At 30.5% G+C, this 18,131-nt stretch overlaps 9 protein-coding genes across 9 annotated transcripts; 6 read left to right on the top strand and 3 right to left on the bottom strand.

Moving 5' to 3' along the window:
• Positions 1-1,750: 1,750 nt before the first annotated feature.
• Positions 1,751-2,836, top strand: TVAGG3_0662820 (uncharacterized protein; the record flags this gene model as incomplete). The annotated part of the gene is made up of 1 exon (XM_001328102.1): positions 1,751-2,836. One exon carries the CDS (start codon positions 1,751-1,753, stop codon positions 2,834-2,836), a length of 1,086 nt encoding a protein of 361 aa, XP_001328137.1.
• Positions 2,837-2,848: 12 nt separating this feature from the next.
• TVAGG3_0662810 (uncharacterized protein) lies at positions 2,849-3,448 on the top strand (the record flags this gene model as incomplete). The annotated part of the gene is made up of 1 exon (XM_001328103.1): positions 2,849-3,448. The coding sequence occupies one exon, from the start codon at positions 2,849-2,851 to the stop codon at positions 3,446-3,448; it is 600 nt and encodes a 199-aa protein (XP_001328138.1).
• Positions 3,449-3,482: 34 nt separating this feature from the next.
• On the top strand, positions 3,483-3,926 carry TVAGG3_0662800 (uncharacterized protein; the record flags this gene model as incomplete). Its single annotated transcript, XM_001328104.1, has 1 exon — positions 3,483-3,926. The coding sequence occupies one exon, from the start codon at positions 3,483-3,485 to the stop codon at positions 3,924-3,926; it is 444 nt and encodes a 147-aa protein (XP_001328139.1).
• Positions 3,927-5,710: 1,784 nt separating this feature from the next.
• TVAGG3_0662790 (protein serine/threonine kinase protein) lies at positions 5,711-6,794 on the top strand (the record flags this gene model as incomplete). Its single annotated transcript, XM_001328105.1, has 1 exon — positions 5,716-6,624. One exon carries the CDS (start codon positions 5,716-5,718, stop codon positions 6,622-6,624), a length of 909 nt encoding a protein of 302 aa, XP_001328140.1.
• A 168-nt stretch (positions 6,795-6,962) lies between these two features.
• Positions 6,963-8,087, bottom strand: TVAGG3_0662780 (peptide N-glycanase (PNGase)-related family; the record flags this gene model as incomplete). The annotated part of the gene is made up of 1 exon (XM_001328106.1): positions 6,963-8,087. One exon carries the CDS (start codon positions 8,085-8,087, stop codon positions 6,963-6,965), a length of 1,125 nt encoding a protein of 374 aa, XP_001328141.1.
• An 835-nt stretch (positions 8,088-8,922) lies between these two features.
• Positions 8,923-10,315, top strand: TVAGG3_0662770 (uncharacterized protein; the record flags this gene model as incomplete). Its single annotated transcript, XM_001328107.1, has 1 exon — positions 9,280-9,993. The coding sequence occupies one exon, from the start codon at positions 9,280-9,282 to the stop codon at positions 9,991-9,993; it is 714 nt and encodes a 237-aa protein (XP_001328142.1).
• A 169-nt stretch (positions 10,316-10,484) lies between these two features.
• TVAGG3_0662760 (GTPase protein) lies at positions 10,485-11,178 on the bottom strand (the record flags this gene model as incomplete). Its single annotated transcript, XM_001328108.1, has 1 exon — positions 10,571-11,164. The coding sequence occupies one exon, from the start codon at positions 11,162-11,164 to the stop codon at positions 10,571-10,573; it is 594 nt and encodes a 197-aa protein (XP_001328143.1).
• A 500-nt stretch (positions 11,179-11,678) lies between these two features.
• Positions 11,679-12,015, top strand: TVAGG3_0662750 (uncharacterized protein; the record flags this gene model as incomplete). The annotated part of the gene is made up of 1 exon (XM_001328109.1): positions 11,680-11,946. One exon carries the CDS (start codon positions 11,680-11,682, stop codon positions 11,944-11,946), a length of 267 nt encoding a protein of 88 aa, XP_001328144.1.
• A 99-nt stretch (positions 12,016-12,114) lies between these two features.
• On the bottom strand, positions 12,115-13,107 carry TVAGG3_0662740 (uncharacterized protein; the record flags this gene model as incomplete). The annotated part of the gene is made up of 1 exon (XM_001328110.1): positions 12,115-13,107. One exon carries the CDS (start codon positions 13,105-13,107, stop codon positions 12,115-12,117), a length of 993 nt encoding a protein of 330 aa, XP_001328145.1.
• Positions 13,108-18,131: the final 5,024 nt, after the last annotated feature.

Here is an 18,131-nt window from a genome sequence, read left to right as displayed (position 1 = left end):
AACTCATTTACTCATTATTACCAACTCATTCTTCTTTAAGTTGATTCATTTCATCATCAAAAAGTTAACCACTATCGCCGTTTAGTTATGGGTTCGTAAATGCTCTCACGCACAAAACGATGTTTCTTGGAAATTATTACCCAGATTTTCCTTACTTTTACCACCTCTCTAAAGCTGGGGACACCGCCTATCGTTGGGAGTAGCTATTAAATAGAACCACCAAGGGTATTTTTCGAACTGCCGGTGTAGTGGAAACATCCGACATAATGATTCATTATGCCAAGGTTTGATTCCCAATTAGCCAATTTTTTTCTTTTTTGGATCATGAATTTTTTTTTGGGTCACTATAAGATTTGTTTCATGTTCTAAATCTGCTGCATATGTAATCTATTTTTATTTACCTATTTTTTCAAAATCTATTGGATTGCCAAATTTGAATATATTTAAAATCATAAAAATCCAAAAAAACTATAAATATATGTTTTATGCATAGTGCCGATACTCAAATATCAGATTACTTAGATCCATGAATAATATCCGAATTTTTTTTCTTAAAATTAAACTTCAAAACTTCTTGCAATCTTATTCTTCATCTATTGTAAATTTTTAAAACCATTTTTTAAAATAATTTTGCGTAAATTTTATTCTCATGTTGTTTTAATCGAAAATTGATACATTTTCAAAAAAATAATATTGACTTATGAAATTCATTTTTAAGGTGAAATAGTATTGTTTTTATTAAAGTATATGAATAATATATAAAAAATTAATGAATAATATAAGCAGATTTTTAGTTTACAAAACAAATATGAGCAATGCAATTTCAAACTTTTGCTGGCAATTTCAATATTGCTCAAGTTTATAGTATTTGTGATACCTATAACATCGGCTTAATCAAAATTCGATTTTTCTTATGAGTTATTGAGAAAATTTGATTGCAATGAGAAGGATTTCGACGTTTTTGATAAACTAAGAGCTGAGCTTTAGGGGTTCAGTTCATTTATGGCTGTAGTTTGATGCGTAGATCTCTTTTTTATTGTAAATTCTTTCAGCATGGAGATCGAGAATGAATCTTTTGAGAACTTTATGAGTTTTTACACCCGTAAAGAGGTCCTTCGAGGAAAGATAGTCCAGACTACATGAAGATGTGGGTTAACCAAAAAAATCCGATGGTTTCCCCATATTCATGTAGATCTTCGAAAAAATGAGCACCAAAAAAGCCAAAAAAATAGGCTTTTTATTGGATTTGTACACTAGATCAATAATCTATTTAGGATCTGACACTCTTTTTAGCCAGAGATATGAGGTCCTTTCTAGGAAAACGATCTATTCACCCATAAAAAAAATGAATTATCGTTTTCCCCAGAAATTACATGGGGAGTGGTAAAAGTAAGGAAAATCTGGGTATTAATTTCCAAATGAATCTGACACATTACTTTCAATTTCGATTCAATCAGGTGGAAGAAATTTACATAATTTAATTTGGTGAAGCATATATAATAAAATTAAAATTTATCCCACTTTATTCTATTGAAATCTGAATTTGTGGACGTATCAGCTTAAAAAATAACGTGATTTAAAAAAATAATAATCGAGAAACAAGTTATCTATACACTAACAAATCTAAATTTCACATCCAATGCAAATTATTTTTGGAAGAAATTCACCATTCAAAATCTCATAAATTTGACCAGGGTATTGAAAAATTGAGAATATCGAAGACTTTACATATCCACTATATTTCACATCAATGTTTTCTCTTTTAGTTCAAAGGGCAAATGTTCGAACTGCTACAGACTTTTACTTTTGGGCCAATATTCTTTTTGATGGTATCGACATGACTTATGTCCTTCCAACGTCATGGTCAACTGTCAAAGGATATATCAACGAATTTTGCCAACCAAAGATCCCAGTCTACGACATTTACAAGAAAATAACTCCGGATCCAAAAGCTTTAGACGATTATTATGAAAAAAGCGGCTATTATTTCGTAAATACAACATCACTTACTAAATTCTATGGTTTGATGGGCGACTTTGATATATCACCCATTGTTAATAATTTATATGCCAACAAGAAGTATATTAAGGACATTTGCAACATTTTAGAGTTTGATGGCGATAGAATCGAAAAACTTATCATAAATCTCAAGGAAAATCCAGACCAAGCCAGATTAGTTGACTTACTCGAAGGCATGAAGCTCGGAACTAACTATATCTACGACGCTCTCGATATTTTCAACTTCATGATGACGAAGAAAGATACATTCCTTCTCCAAGACGTTCCAGGCCACATATTCTTCGAATGCGATGCCGTTATGAACCTTATTGCTGACATTCCTGAGATAGTTTCAAATGATTATATTACAATCGCCGAAATCATGAGAGAAATCAACTATTTGATTGATTTCGGCATCAACTCATGGGAAGCCAACAAACTGTTCATCAAACATACCAATTTGCTCTTATTCGAACCAATAATTCGCATGATTCCTAAAAATGCTAAAGATGTGATCAGAAAAGTTAAAAACATCATCCAATTATATGATGACATCATTGCTGACTCTGATTTACCAGAAGAAGTCAAAGAATTCACAAAAACATTTAATTTCGCCATCGAAGGCCTTAAAATGTTCATTGACAAAGGCTTCTCCATTGAATCAGTATCAATGCTTGTTGTTGGATTCGAATACGCCGCCAAAGTCACTAGACAAGGCAAACCATTAGTTTCCTCCTACAACAATGGCAACTTCACAGGCGAATCCCTTGGAACAGTCATCAGAGCGATGGCAAGATCAGGTGTATCAATGAAGGAACTTGTTATGGCAATTGGCTAAATCAGACATGACATGTTAGGAGGTGAGCAAACAGCTGAAGAGTTCTATAACAGTTTTAGAGGTGCTATACAAGCAACAAAACAAGTTGTTACATTTGTTAAGACAGTTGTTGATATTGTTAAACCAATTCTTGAGTTTGGAGCTCAAATCAAACAGTTCATTGATACAATCAAAGGATTTTTGAATGTTTTGACTCCTGTTAATTCTGTTGTTACTGTTCTTGATTTCTTAGGATTTACAAAGTATAAATCTGATAATATCGTTGGTTTCTTTGCTGAACTCGCCAAGTTATTGAAGAAATTAGGTTATTACATTCCAATCAAGGAAACAGTCATTGATTTCGTTAAAAAACTTTCTAAATTGACTTATGATGAAAGTTTGAAGGTTCAGGATATTTTCGACCAAACATCGAATCCTGAGACAACAACAGGTTTGTTTGATGGATTAAGGAAATTGGCTGACAGAAAGAATCTCGGAGAAGCATTCGCTGATTTCACAATTGGAGGAATTAATCCTGTACAAACAATGAAGAATATTGAAAAATTGCCGGAAAATGATCAATCTATTGAAAATCTTGTTAACTGTCTTTCTGATGGAAAAAGGAACTGCTGATGCCGCAAAGAATATCGCTAAGGCTATTGATACAATGGCAAAGAATGAGGATGCTTCCGTTGAAAAGATTTTGTCTTCTGCTGGTGTGAATACGAAGAAATTCTATGAACAAACTAATTCATTTTTGGGTGTTTTAGCAAATGATTTGGGAGAAACATTGACTGGTTTCTTGGATATTAAGGGTGAAGAATTAAATGCTGGTCTCAATGCAGTTTCCGTAAGAGTTAATGCTACTAAAGTTATCACTCCTGAAAATGTCGCTCAGTTATCTGATTCATTCGAATCAAATTTGGTCAAACCAACAAGAAAGAGTTTGTCAAAGAGCAAAGCTTGGATCGCAGCTGTCGTAATCATTTTACTCGCTGTTATAGCAGGTGTTGCCGTCGCAGGATACTTCATGTATAAGAAGAAGATTTGGATCTTCGCCGAAAAGGAAGAATCTGACGGCCACAATGAAGTAACATTGACTTTGGCTTGAGAATAAAAATTAATTATATTTTTTTATAAATTAGAAAGATTTTTTTTGAGTTTATTATTTACTTTGATGGAATGTGTTTCATTGTCTTGAAATGTGAAGATTACATAAAGAGTACTTTAATTCGCATATCTGACCTAAAAGATACATTGAATAACAGAATTGTAGACCATGAAGTTATGACATATGAAAACAATTGATAATTCTTAAAACAGCTTCTGTTTATCTTTCAAATATATAAAACAAATTTCATTTCATTTAAGGAAATAGTTTAAAATGATCAAATGACCATACTACGAAATGGAATATTGTTTTTAATCATTTAAATTTCTTAAATCCTTACATACAAAATTCTAGATTTCTGGATTAAGTACTAATTCAATATTTTTCTATTGTACCACAAAAATTAAGCTAATGAGCGATCAGGTTGGTATGTTGGGTTATTTGTTTTAACTCAAATATATTTCTATAAATCAAATAATCGAAGAAAGGATAATAATGGAAAATAATGGTATTATAGAAATGAGATACATGCATATTTGCTTCAAACATAGGACATATTAAAAATTGCTTAACTTTGAGTTTAAATAATTTTTTTTTTCAAAGGAAGCAAATGTAATTATTTATGAGTTTATATCAGTTCATCAGATACAGCTAAATTACAAATGGAATGATATGTTTTCCTTGAAGTTTCAAGAATTTTAATCATATTTCCAAACTTTGCGTCACATGCATCATAAAGCCAAGCAAAATATCACAATTCCAATTTAAGTGATGAGGTTCAGGCTATTGAAAATGAAAACTTGATTGAAAATAATTTTGCATTGAAATGAAAAATTGTGATTTCAATAATAGACGCAGCAACTGATTAAACAATAGCCAACCAACTTAGCTATTAAAAATCATTCAAAATTTTTTACGATAATGAAAATTTGAATGGAGAAGCAATGAAATTTAAAAACAATTCAGGAAATTTTTGGTAGATTCTGGTTTTCGATTTCTATAATTTTTAAAAAATTTTGATTTCAAATATTTATTTTAATTGGGACAATATATAGCAAAATTTTATAATGAAATTTCAGAAAGTAAAATTAATTTTGCGGTTTTGGCAGAAATTGAAAATGCATATATTTTATATTTGGCCATCAATGAATTTAATGGTGTTTCAAAATGTAATCGCATATATACATAGGTTTTGTTTTTCTCCCATAAAAATATGGTGCTCTCAATTTATTTGGAGCTGTAAAATTTTTCGATAAAAAATCATCATACAATTGATATTGGAAAAGTTCTTACTTTTACTAATTCTATGAGATTTGTAATCAAATCATAATGTGTTCAATATTGATATACAAGTGGAATTATACCGTTTTGAAACTTTACTTCAATCAAACAATTTTTTTTTCATATTTACATTCTCTACAAATAATAATCTTTCAATTTTATGTTTTGAAAATTACTAAAAGAAATAGATTTATAGCTAAATCTTTTTTTACAAATTTTTCTGATTTCAAAACAAAATATTATCGAAATTATTATCCCATATATCTGCTAGTAATTATCCGATAATTTTAATTTCACTTTAATTTCTCAATACCAACTTTCAATTCCATGATCCCTCAATATTTCAATGTTTTCCTCGATTCTCAAAATAATCCCTGTTTGAACCTTTTGCATTACTCATGTTTCTCTTAATTTAATCACCTAACACCAATTTTTATCAAAAGTAATTCTCAAAATATTTGAATTGACTGTTTTTCAATTCAAAAATTTATCAATAAAACATTACAAAATGAACGCCAGAGACGAATGCTTTCTTAAAATGAAGAATTTCCAGTTCAGGGATGTTATCGGATGTGGTGCTTGTGGCGTTGTTTACCTTGTTTATGATCCTTTATACAGACGCGAATTTGCTTTGAAGTCAATTAAGGAGTCAAAGTTCAATAAGAACGAAGTTGATTGCATGAAACAAGTTGATGACTCTAATATTGTCCGTTTGTATAACTATGATTACTATGATGGTTCAGTTTACCTCCTTATGGAATATTGTCCAACATCACTTGACAGATATATCCGAAGGAAATCGATACTTTCTCATGAACAGATGATTAAGTATGCAACAGGGATACTAAAAGCTATCAGGGCTTGCCATCATTGCCACGTAGCACATTTAGATATCAAACCTGCTAACTTTTTAATCGATTATTACGATAGAATAAGAGTATGCGATTTTGGATTTTCATCGATCCATAGTGATTCGGAGCTTGATCGCACTTGTGAAGGCTCTGTTCCTTTTATGGCTCCTGAAATCATCCAAGGAAAGCCACATGACTCTTTCAAAGCTGATATGTGGGCAATTGGTGTTACATTCTTTATCATGGCCACTGGAGTTTTTCCATGGGCAGGAGACGATAGAAAGACATTATGTGAAAACTTACAAAGTCAGCCACCTAGAATGGAATTAGTTCACGATACACATTTCGCGGGTATTATCAAACAGCTACTATCTATTAATCCAGACGAGAGACCGTCAATTGACCAGTTATTAGAAAGTCAATTGTTCAGAGAGTCATCTTCAGTTATTGGAAGAATAAATCATAAGAAGATGCATCCATATGCTGTTAAAGCCTGCTGCTACTCACTGACTAATTATATTGTTGTTCCAAGAATCCAAAGAACAAAGCTTCAGCAAAGTATTTAATACTGTTGCTTAGATCCGTTAATTTTGAACGGTTCGCAGATGCTTTATTGTTTGTTTTTTATTTGTTTGTAAATCGATTTTAGTTTATCTATCATTGTTTTCAAACAGATCATAACTTGAACATCCAATTCCCAAACGATCAGCTAAAAATTTTCAAAAAATTATCCAATAAAATTTAAAAATTTCTAAAATTAACCAATATCTATTAAATAATACAAACTAATTCCTTCATAATAAGGTATCATTTCATTAATGTTGTTTAAATTCCTTGATAAAATATCAAATTAAAATATTATTGGAATTAACAAAAGAAATATCAAAATTTTACTATATATTATCTACAATAATGGATTGGTAAGCTCATTATCAGTCGGTTTCTTCTCGTCAAGTAAAGTTTCTTTATCATTTCGAATTGTTTGCTTAAAACTATCAGAAGCGCCTTGTATAAGTACTTGATGCTTAAAGGATAATGCTTTGGTGAGCCAATCAGCGTAATCTAGCTTATATCTTCTGGCATTAAACTCATTTCTATTGTAAACATATCTTGTTGATACATCAATACATTCCTTTTCACTATAAGCAATTGCCCATGTAACATCTTGATTGCAACCGCATTCGTAAAGTAAAGGACAATCAATTCTATTAACATAAGGATCTACAGAAACATATCGCTTCATACTTGGAATATATACTTCGAGGATATGGAATTTAAGATCTATTAAAACAAATCTAAATTGAAATCCAGTATACTTCAAAATTGATGCAAGACCTAAGCAATGCTCTAATTCACGACCAGTATGGTTCATAAGAATAACTATAGGGTTCGTAAATTTCGTATATCTTGTTGCAGCTCCACAAATTGGACATTTGAAAATTTCTGCTGAAAGTGGGTGACCACCGAGCTCATCTGGTATAACAGGAGCAGGACCCGCATATATGGTTGGCTGACCGCAAACATGGCAAGGTGGAATTCCGTATTTTTGGAAAAATTGAGTACAAAACCAATTTGTAATTTGCTTAAGTTTTTCGTATGGTTCTAAATGTTCGAAAAGGGATCTAGGATATACTTTATCAACTGCATTTTTAAGTTCCGGATCATTTAAAAATGAAATAATGTTATAATAGCGACTTAATTCACTCAAAATGTACAAACCATCTTTTGGAGCTTGTAATGCTTCGGCAACCAAGTTCGGAAAATAATTATTTAAATAAGAATCGATAGTTTTGAAATCTTTTTTCAAAATGAAAACGACAATAGGCTTCTCTCTGTTAATTCCGATCGATCCTATTGGTACTGGAACAATAGGATGCGTTTTTCCGTGCCATAAAATGTAATCATCGGCTTTTCCTTGCATATCGAGTTTTCCTTTCAGTTCTTCGAATATTGCTATTATTGGGACATTTAGATTTAATGTTACATCAATGACTTTCTTACCATACGAAAAAAGAATTTTCGCTTGCATAATTGTCACTTTTTAAAATATCAAATCCTCATTTCTCAACGAAATGAATAATAGCAATCAACTTAAATCATGTCATCAAAAAGTAGATTCTCATATTTCAGATACAAATCCAGTAGCTGTTTGTTGTTTCCAACTTATTATTCAATACTTATTTTATTCATTATGAGCATTGCCTGAAATTTCAGATTATCTTTGAGCAAATAGAAGCTTATAAAATAGTATTGCAATGCAAAATAGGAATGTACCTGTAACTATCTTATATATTGATAATTGCTTTATTAAATATAATATTGTTTCGCAAATATTAGACTATCATCATTATTATGTAGACATGAATCATGAAGTATTGTCCCTAAAATGCTTACTACAATGAATAATTTTTGATTTTTTTTATTTCATCATTAGAATTCATTCTAAATTAATCATATGTTTCTGTTTATTTTTCAAAGAAATGAATAACGAGTTAATTATATTCGATCAATTGCTATATTTTTCTTTTGGATAATCTTTTCCTTTTAATTGAGGAGCTAAAATTATCATTTTAAGATTCACTATATTAAGTGGAAAATATTTCCGAAATATTATCAACTCAGATAGCGAACAAGAATTCATTTCAAAAGTTACTTCATCTTTTTAGAGAATTATCAGTCTTTTGAGGTGCGTCTTTATTCATCAAAACTATTGAATGCATACTTTCCGTTCAATTCCTTCAATGGCTAAATCAATGATGCCTTTCAATTTTTATTAAATAATCGGAAATGATTATATACTAACTCTTGCATATTTTCATCTCAGTATTTCCAATTTACAAAAGTGTCACAAAATTTTATTCAAAAAACAATCATAATGATGTAAATTTCAGAATCCAAAATCTTTACATTTTATTAGTCAATCTATTTACTTCATTTATCAATACTCATTTCTCTCAAATTTTGCCAAACCCTCAATTTTGAATTGAAGTTGCCGATAAAATTGAATAATGTAAATGCATCGTCAAATTAAATTTTCGATAAAGTGATATTCGGAATGCTGCCTATTTTATTCCGACTTACATTTTCCTTCATTGACGAAGATTTCTATGGTCATATCAAAGCAGGCTATAATGAATTAGACCTCAACGTTACAGATAGAAGATTTAGAGTTGAAGGCGGTTACTATGTTGTTTTTCTCCCATCAACAACAGAAGGAATTAATGTCCGCGTATCAGATGATAAAACAACATACAAACTCTTTGATAGGTTACTTCATAATCTCATCAAATTCAGTACAAAGCATACCAGTGATTGCTTACCAATCGTTCAAATACCCAAGCTGTGATTCAATTGTTACTTTAATTGGTTCCGGCGAATTATATGCAAGCTGCAAAGAGTCTAATACTACATATAAGCTCAACACTACTAAAAGTGTATGTATGTATTATGCTTTTAAGAAAGATACAGCTACAGCTCATTCTATTGTTCAAGGAACTCTTAAAGGAAAGTATTATGACCATGAAGGCCAGAAAGTTGGCAACACGGATGCCATTACAACACCTTTTGTCGTTGTTGTTGATAATCCAAATACATTTTGCAATTCAGACCTCGCAGGTGCAAATGTTACTGGTGCCGAAGGAATCCTTAGCCTTACATTAACACAAGACGGCGCAACAAACTTTACATACATTGGAAAAGCTAAAGGAATTAATATGACCATGATTATCATCATTGTTGGTACAATTATCGGCATTGCATTAATTGTTATACTTGTTGTAGTTGGTATTTGCATCTACCACTGCGTTAGCAACAAACCAGTCACATTTCCAGACCAACCTCAGCTCGAACTTGGTATGATTGAAGTTCCACCGAAGGAATACAATCCATACGAAGGAAAGAATCCATTGGCTGCTGCCCAAGATAAAGTTGTTTAACATTAACAAACAATTACCATTGCCAACCGGTTTCACTTTGTAACATTAGTTGCAAACATAATTCTTGTTAATTAAACAAATCTTTTTATACTCCTTTCTATGTTTTATTCAAAATTTACTAATAATATTTTTCATTTTACCAGAAAACTGGATTGATCTTATTTGCTTTCTCTGGATTCAACACACAAATAAATAAAATGAAACAGTGGTAAGATATGAGTAAATCATTAACATAAATTTGAATATTTAAACAACATTACACATCGCAAAAGATTTTTATTACTACTACAGGACTCAAAAAGCAGTAGGTTAAGTATCCAACATATAGAGAAGCAATATCATTCATCATAAATAGATTAATATTATTATTTTATCTTATTTCCTTGAATCATCAGAAAGACTTATTACCAGATATCTGAATTTCAACTTTGTATAAAATAGAATCATAGTTAAATAATATCAATCTAACAATATTCTTTATTATTGGTTTAATAAAGACTAAAATAACATGATTAAAATAAAAAACAAGATAACATGGTATATATTAGATGTAGACTATCGAATGTCTCATGTAAATTCAACATGCACATTTTGACTTTTTTTCAAGCTCAATATCAAGAATTTCATTAACATTTGGATTATGGTAAACTAATTTTCCTCTTTCGTTGAATATTGCCTGTGCCATTTCAGTTGCGGCATCTCTAACTCTTCCTCCAGTTTTGGCTGACACAAAGTAAATTGGGAAATTATGTTCTAAAGCCCAATCTGTAGCCATATCTATCGTATTGTTAGATGCCAAATCTATTTTATTTCCAATTACGAAGAATTTACATTGATTATCAACGTGTGCTTGTACTAAATCGTACCATTTCTCCAAATTTTGAATTGATTGCTTATTAGATATATCGAATACCATAAAAACGCCGCATGAATTCCTTGCATATATTGGAACAATACAATTAAACTTTTCTTGGCCTGCTGTATCCCATAAATTGAGTGTCACTGGAGTGCTATCTTTCATTTTCAAATGAATTTTATATAAACCTGGGGAAATTGTTGGTTCAACGTCGGCTAGAAACATGTCATCAACTAATCTGTTAATGATACATGTTTTTCCAACCATAGGGTCTCCAACGATGACTATTTTGTAATCTATATTATCTATACACATTGTTTTTGGAATCATTATAAATGCACTTTATTTGGCACTTTTGTAGATTTTAGATTGAATGTAAAATAATTTGAACAAACAATAAGCATTTATTTATATTCAGGTTCAAGTGTATTAGTAAAATTATAAAATATCATCATAAATTAGTGTGGTTTATTGTTCAATAAGCATTTAAAAGCATATAATACTAAATTTCCAATTGTACTTCTCATGCTCATGTAGAACTCATAAGTTCTGCAAGGATTTCTCTATTCTGAATTTCATGATTATCAAACTATTCATTATTTCCGTATATTACTGAGGAAAATATAATAGCATTAATACCTGAAAACAAAATATCTTGCTTTTATTTAAAACTTCATGATTTGTAGATTCAATTTCACTCAATAATGGATATTGCTCGTCGCAACTTGAGCAGAAAGATTTTTTCTTGAATATAAACAATGTGAAATATAAATCACAATAAACCAAATTTCCAAAATTTTTGATAAATGGCAAATTTATTTTTTTCAAAAATGAATCCAACAACTGAAAAATATCGTGCCTTGCTGAAAGAGAATAGACCGGATCCACCAGCAGATAAATATCTTGGAGAAGTCATTCATATTCGCAAATTAATGAAAGGACCTTCATTGGAAGAACAAAAACCAGAACCTAAAGAATCTTCTGATTCTGATTATCAAGAAATAGTTGTTGATGTCCAAGACCAGGTTGCTCTTATTAAAAACCTTCAACAAAGCAGAAATCCACCAGGTCCAAATCGTAATGCAGTCCCTATTTAAAAAACTAAAGTCTTTGTACGAATTTCAAATAAACCATGTTGTATCAATAAAAATTTTACTCTTCAAGCCAAGTTATTTTTTGAAATTATTTGTTTGAAAAAAATTCATACTAATATAAAACAAAATACATACAAAACATTTATTATACATATAACAAAACCGATAAAATCATTGCTTCAATTTCATTAATGAATATGTTGAAACTTGTGAAGCAATTTTGTGGTCTTGGGTTGTTTTAAGGAGTATTCCAAGTCTTAACTCTGGTAAAAAGTGACCATGCTCGTTGGCTGCTCTTAAAATCGGTTTATAATACAAAGGAAGCCATCTTTTGTCATCTGCGAGCTGTAGAAACTCGACAATACCTGGCTCCGTAAATTGAGCTTTAGATAAATATCTAAGGATCTTTAATTGTTCCGGATTAACATCTTCAGAAGGGAAATCATTGATGAAATCTTGCCACCATGACTCAGTGCGTCTTTCCTTTAATGCACTAAGTGCGGCACTACGTCTAGCTCGAATTTGAGCTTCTTCCATTCCATATTTTAAAGAATTTTCGTATTGAACTTTCATATTCTTGTGTCTACGTGCACTTCTTCTATTTATACTCGATACTATCTCATTGTCACGCAGTCTATCTTCTTCATTAATTCTGTAAAGAATTCCTTCGATTTCGTTAGATGCGAGATCTCCAATTGTAGTTGTATCTGGGGGATGAACATTGTATAGATGCAACCTTGGCTCCATTTGTGGAGCGATATAGCTTGTAAATGGGCGAATTGCTTGTTCTTCAGTTAAAAATTCCGTTTTTGGTACTTTTTGAAGTGGAATAGGATCTGTTCTTTCTGAAAAAACTTTGTTAATAGGTATTCCAGCTTTCACTCGTCTAATACGACGATCTGCATCACGAATTTCTTTTAAAATGTAATGTTGAACTGGTTTCGGAGGTCTGACTCTTAATATATCTTCTGCGCTTTTGATTTTTGCATTTATATCCGTTTCAACTGAAAGCGTTGGAATTTTTAATGCTGCTTGTCTTCTTCTTGAGAGAACTGGCGTAGGAACTTTTCCCTCTCTATACTTGTAAGTGTATGTCGCATCTAAAGATCTTCTTGCCGAAAGTTTCTGATCTTTAGTTTTATAGGGAACAAAAGAATCAAGCATTTTTTTTTGCAACGGATTTTTTTTGTTCATAATTATCTGAGAATTGGAATGATTATTAAGAACAGTTAGTGGCAAAGGAAATCAATAAAAAAGAAGAGTTGAAGATCAGGAGATACCTAAGTTAGATTCGATATTATCTGTAAATTTCACATTATCTTGATATTTACATATAACATAATCCAATGTAGGGAGAAATATATGGTGCCATTATTGATTCACTTAGAGTAGGTATTTTAGAGATATTGATAAAAAAAAATCTTTTAGCTTAATAAAGAAGAAAAGAAAGACTTGAGTCTTGAGAAGCTAAAAAGAAAGTTTCGATTATAGGCTTCATGCTTCTCTGACTGATTAATAAATATCGATTTATCCTGACAAGAAAATAACAAAATATATAATGGAAGAAAACCAAAGAACTTGAATTCTTTTGAAAATGTTAGACTTATAGTTTTTGCTTGACATCTATCTTTAGGAAGATGATTTATTTTGTTCTTTATTTCTTTGTTGTACGTATTTCTAAAGGCTACTTTTCCTGTCGTTTCAGTATTTTTTCTAAGGTAACAATTTATGACTTCAGTTTTACCTGATTCTTCTACATAAAATGCATATGATCCTGTGTTATCAACAATGTTACACTCTTTATATTGAACTTGATCACATTTATAACTGTTGAATACTTGTTCACCTACAGTATTTTTAATTATGTTGCATTTATATATTTTTATATTAGGTGATTTAGCATTCCTAATACAATATTTAAGTGCTGCAGCATTATTTATGATTGTATTAAATGTGGAGTTTGATTCTGATTCTGCTTGAAAAAAATAGTATCCGCAAACAAAATTAATTTTAAAATATGAAATATTTGTTTTTGTTAAATGTTGTTTTCCATAGTAAAAGTCTGATGGGGCTGATCCAAAAAGATTTTCATTCGAACTTGATATAGTAGATTCTTCAACGTATTTGATAAATTGTCCTTGAGATGATACGCTGGAACAATACTGTCCATAACCTGCAGCGGAACAATCAAATGAACAAATCCGGTTGTGAACAACTTCGCCAGTTGCTGTGTAAACAGCACCACCATCACCTGTTGGATTTGACACTCTAATAAATGTACTATCTTCAAATAAGAATTGCGAACTACCATTTGAATAAATTGCACGATTATTGAGATCTTGAAAGAAACTTTTTTTGACGCAGTAGCTTTTTTTCTCTGTGTAACTGCCATTCTTTACACTAAGGCATTTTCCATCAAAGTATTTATTGTCATGATGGATGAATGGTGTGAAACCATTTTCAGATCAAATATTTTGTCAAAATTTTATTTCTTTCAGAAGTAATCCCACTTCGAATTTTGATCCCAAACTTTCTAACAATGAAATTTGATGTGAGAATATATTATTTCTATCTATTTCAATTGTCAGATACAAAAGTACGATTAGGTCTGTCCTCTCAATTTGCTACAGTCTTCGACGATTATTTCGAAATTTTTTGCTTATTACATATCAATAGGGTTGTACAAACTGGCACAATTTTGCGGGCCGCCTGCCAGGAGCTGGCACGCGGCCAAAATCAAAAAAGTGGCCAAAAATCGGGCCTCGTGGCGTGGAAAGGATGTCGCCCTTCGGGCTCCACCCTTTCCACGCCACTCGGCCTATGACCACAATTATATAATATGCTCATTATTATTTTTTCTTCTTTTCTCTTCTTTTTTTTCTTTTTCTTCTTTTCTCTTCTTTTTTTTCTTTTTCTTCTTTTCTCTTCTTTTTTTTCTTTTTCTCTTTTCTTTCTTCTTTTTCCCTTTTCCCTTCCTTTTTTTAGTTTTGGAAAGGAAAAAGTAAAAAATTTAATAATTAATTTTATTACTATGAAAATATACTTTTTAGCTTATATTGTAAGCTGTGAGAGTTTTAAGTGATGGAAGATATAAATCAAATTTGAAATTCAACAAATCTTGTTATGATTAAGTTGAATATTGTACTCTAATTAAGAGTTTTCAGTTATGAACTCAGGTATTATATAATAAAAGTATAACTCAAGATAATAAAGAGGTTTTTAAAATGTAGATCTGAAAATCAAACTACCATGTTTGATATGATTAAGTTGAATAATGTTATTTTATTAAATGGTTCAAATCTGTGAAATCGGCAATTACAAATTAAATGCGTAGTTCAAAAAATTAAAGAGATTTTAAAAATTTAATATCAGAATTAAACTAAAAAAAGGATTTAGTTATTTCAGTAATTATCAGAAAAGGTTAAAAAGATAGGGTAAGTAATGAGACTTGAGTGAGATGTGAGAAATCATATGTAAATAATTAGATATCTGATGAGTAAGGTAGTAATGAGAGTTAAGATCTGGTTAGTAAGGTAGTAATGAGAGTTAAGATCTGGTTAGTAAGGTAGTAATGAGAGTTAAGATCTGGTTAGTAAGGTAGTAATGAGAGTTAAGATCTGGTTAGTAAGGTAGTAATGAGAGTTAAGATCTGGTTAGTAAGGTAGTAATGAGAGTTAAGATCTGGTTAGTAAGGTAGTAATGAGAGTTAAGATCTGGTTAGTAAGGTAGTAATGAGAGTTAAGATCTGGTTAGTAAGGTAGTAATGAGAGTTAAGATCTGGTTAGTAAGGTAGTAATGAGAGTTAAGATCTGGTTAGTAAGGTAGTAATGAGAGTTAAGATCTGGTTAGTAAGGTAGTAATGAGAGTTAAGATCTGGTTAGTAAGGTAGTAATGAGAGTTAAGATCTGGTTAGTAAGGTAGTAATGAGAGTTAAGATCTGGTTAGTAAGGTAGTAATGAGAGTTAAGATCTGGTTAGTAAGGTAGTAATGAGAGTTAAGATCTGGTTAGTAAGGTAGTAATGAGAGTTAAGATCTGGTTAGTAAGGTAGTAATGAGAGTTAAGATCTGGTTAGTAAGGTAGTAATGAGAGTTAAGATCTGGTTAGTAAGGTAGTAATGAGAGTTAAGATCTGGTTAGTAAGGTAGTAATGAGAGTTAAGATCTGGTTAGTAAGGTAGTAATGAGAGTTAAGATCTGGTTAGTAAGGTAGTAATGAGAGTTAAGATCTGGTTAGTAAGGTAGTAATGAGAGTTAAGATCTGGTTAGTAAGGTAGTAATGAGAGTTAAGATCTGGTTAGTAAGGTAGTAATGAGAGTTAAGATCTGGTTAGTAAGGTAGTAATGAGAGTTAAGATCTGGTTAGTAAGGTAGTAATGAGAGTTAAGATCTGGTTAGTAAGGTAGTAATGAGAGTTAAGATCTGGTTAGTAAGGTAGTAATGAGAGTTAAGATCTGGTTAGTAAGGTAGTAATGAGAGTTAAGATCTGGTTAGTAAGGTAGTAATGAGAGTTAAGATCTGGTTAGTAAGGTAGTAATGAGAGTTAAGATCTGGTTAGTAAGGTAGTAATGAGAGTTAAGATCTGGTTAGTAAGGTAGTAATGAGAGTTAAGATCTGGTTAGTAAGGTAGTAATGAGAGTTAAGATCTGGTTAGTAAGGTAGTAATGAGAGTTAAGATCTGGTTAGTAAGGTAGTAATGAGAGTTAAGATCTGTTAGTAAGGTAGTAATGAGAGTTAAGATCTGATGAGTAAGGTAGTAATGAGAGTTAAGATCTGGTTAGTAAGGTAGTAATGAGAGTTAAGATCTGGTTAGTAAGGTAGTAATGAGAGATCTGCGGGCAGTAATGATACATCTATGAGTACATAACTAAAACCTGAGTTCTATGAGCGAAATCTGAGAGCTAAAAGCCGAGAGATCTAAGGTAAGTAATGAGAGAAGAGAATTTGAAATTTTACAAAATACGTTTACTCATACAAAATAATTCGCATTCTTTTATAACGAATCTCAATGCCAATTAATACATAAAACAGATTTTAGCAATCAATTGCAAGATTTAGAAAGATTTTATTTATAATCTCAGCCAAATTAACAAATATTTTATTGATTTCGTAAAAAATAGCAATAAAACATAAAAATATGACATTCTATTTTTCCAAAAAAATTTCAAAAATCATTTTTTAACATGAAATTTATATTTTTTAATTTTTTTTTTAAATTTTGAATTTTTTTTTGGAATTTTCAACCATGTCAAAAGTCGGGATCTACAAATGTATTCTCTTTGACATAGGATAAAAACATCCTTTCTTATAATTTCATTGTAAAATAAAATTTTCTTAAATTTATTGAATCCAAACTCAACTTTGCAACATTTTATTATCATAAAAACAAAGAAACATCAGGTAAACTTCAATTTGGAGAGCTTAAAATCATATCTAAATTGAAAAATAAGGGGAAAAAAATTGTAAAAAAAAATCTCATTAGATGGGGCAAAAAGTGACTTTTTTAATGTGTTTTTTAAAAAAATCGTGCCAGCTGGCCAAAAAAGGTGTGCCAGCAGGCGTGCCAGTTTGTACAACCCTACATATCAACAAAAAAGTTTTTAAAATCAAATCGAAAAAATATTTGAGGCGAATTCACCGATTTATTTATAATAAATTTAAATTTAAAAATTTAATCAATACTTGATTTTTTCATTACTATCGAACATTTGACGGATTATGAAACGGTAAATAATCTCAATATTTGGTCCTATTTCTAATTTATTTGAGTATTTTGCAATTATATTGAATGAAACAAATTATGGAATATTCGATAAATAAAATTGTTTAATTGCATGTTTTGATTGATTTTCCATATTAAGATGAACAAATGCGGATGATTTCATATCTAATTCATACCATTTTGCTTAGTTTTTGGCAATTTCAATTCAATTTTCATCAATAAAGCTAGATTCACTAAATTTCTAATCTGCAAATCAAAATTTTCATAATCATATACTAATACACGCCTGTGGGTTAGTTTCATATTTTTTTTTAAATTTTTTTTACAATATCTGAGATTAATAGCAATGCCAACATATTTTATACAAATAGTAATATGCAAATATTATCTCATATTCTTCATTTTCATGTCAGTTATGCATGAAACGTTTTGAATTGGCTTAATTAATCAACAAACTTATATAATAAATGT

The sequence above is a fragment of the Trichomonas vaginalis genome, chromosome III (genome assembly GCF_026262505.1).
Source record: "Trichomonas vaginalis G3 chromosome III, whole genome shotgun sequence".
NCBI classification, from domain to species: Eukaryota; Parabasalia; order Trichomonadida; family Trichomonadidae; genus Trichomonas; species Trichomonas vaginalis.
This window is presented reverse-complemented; position numbering and strand designations above follow the sequence as displayed.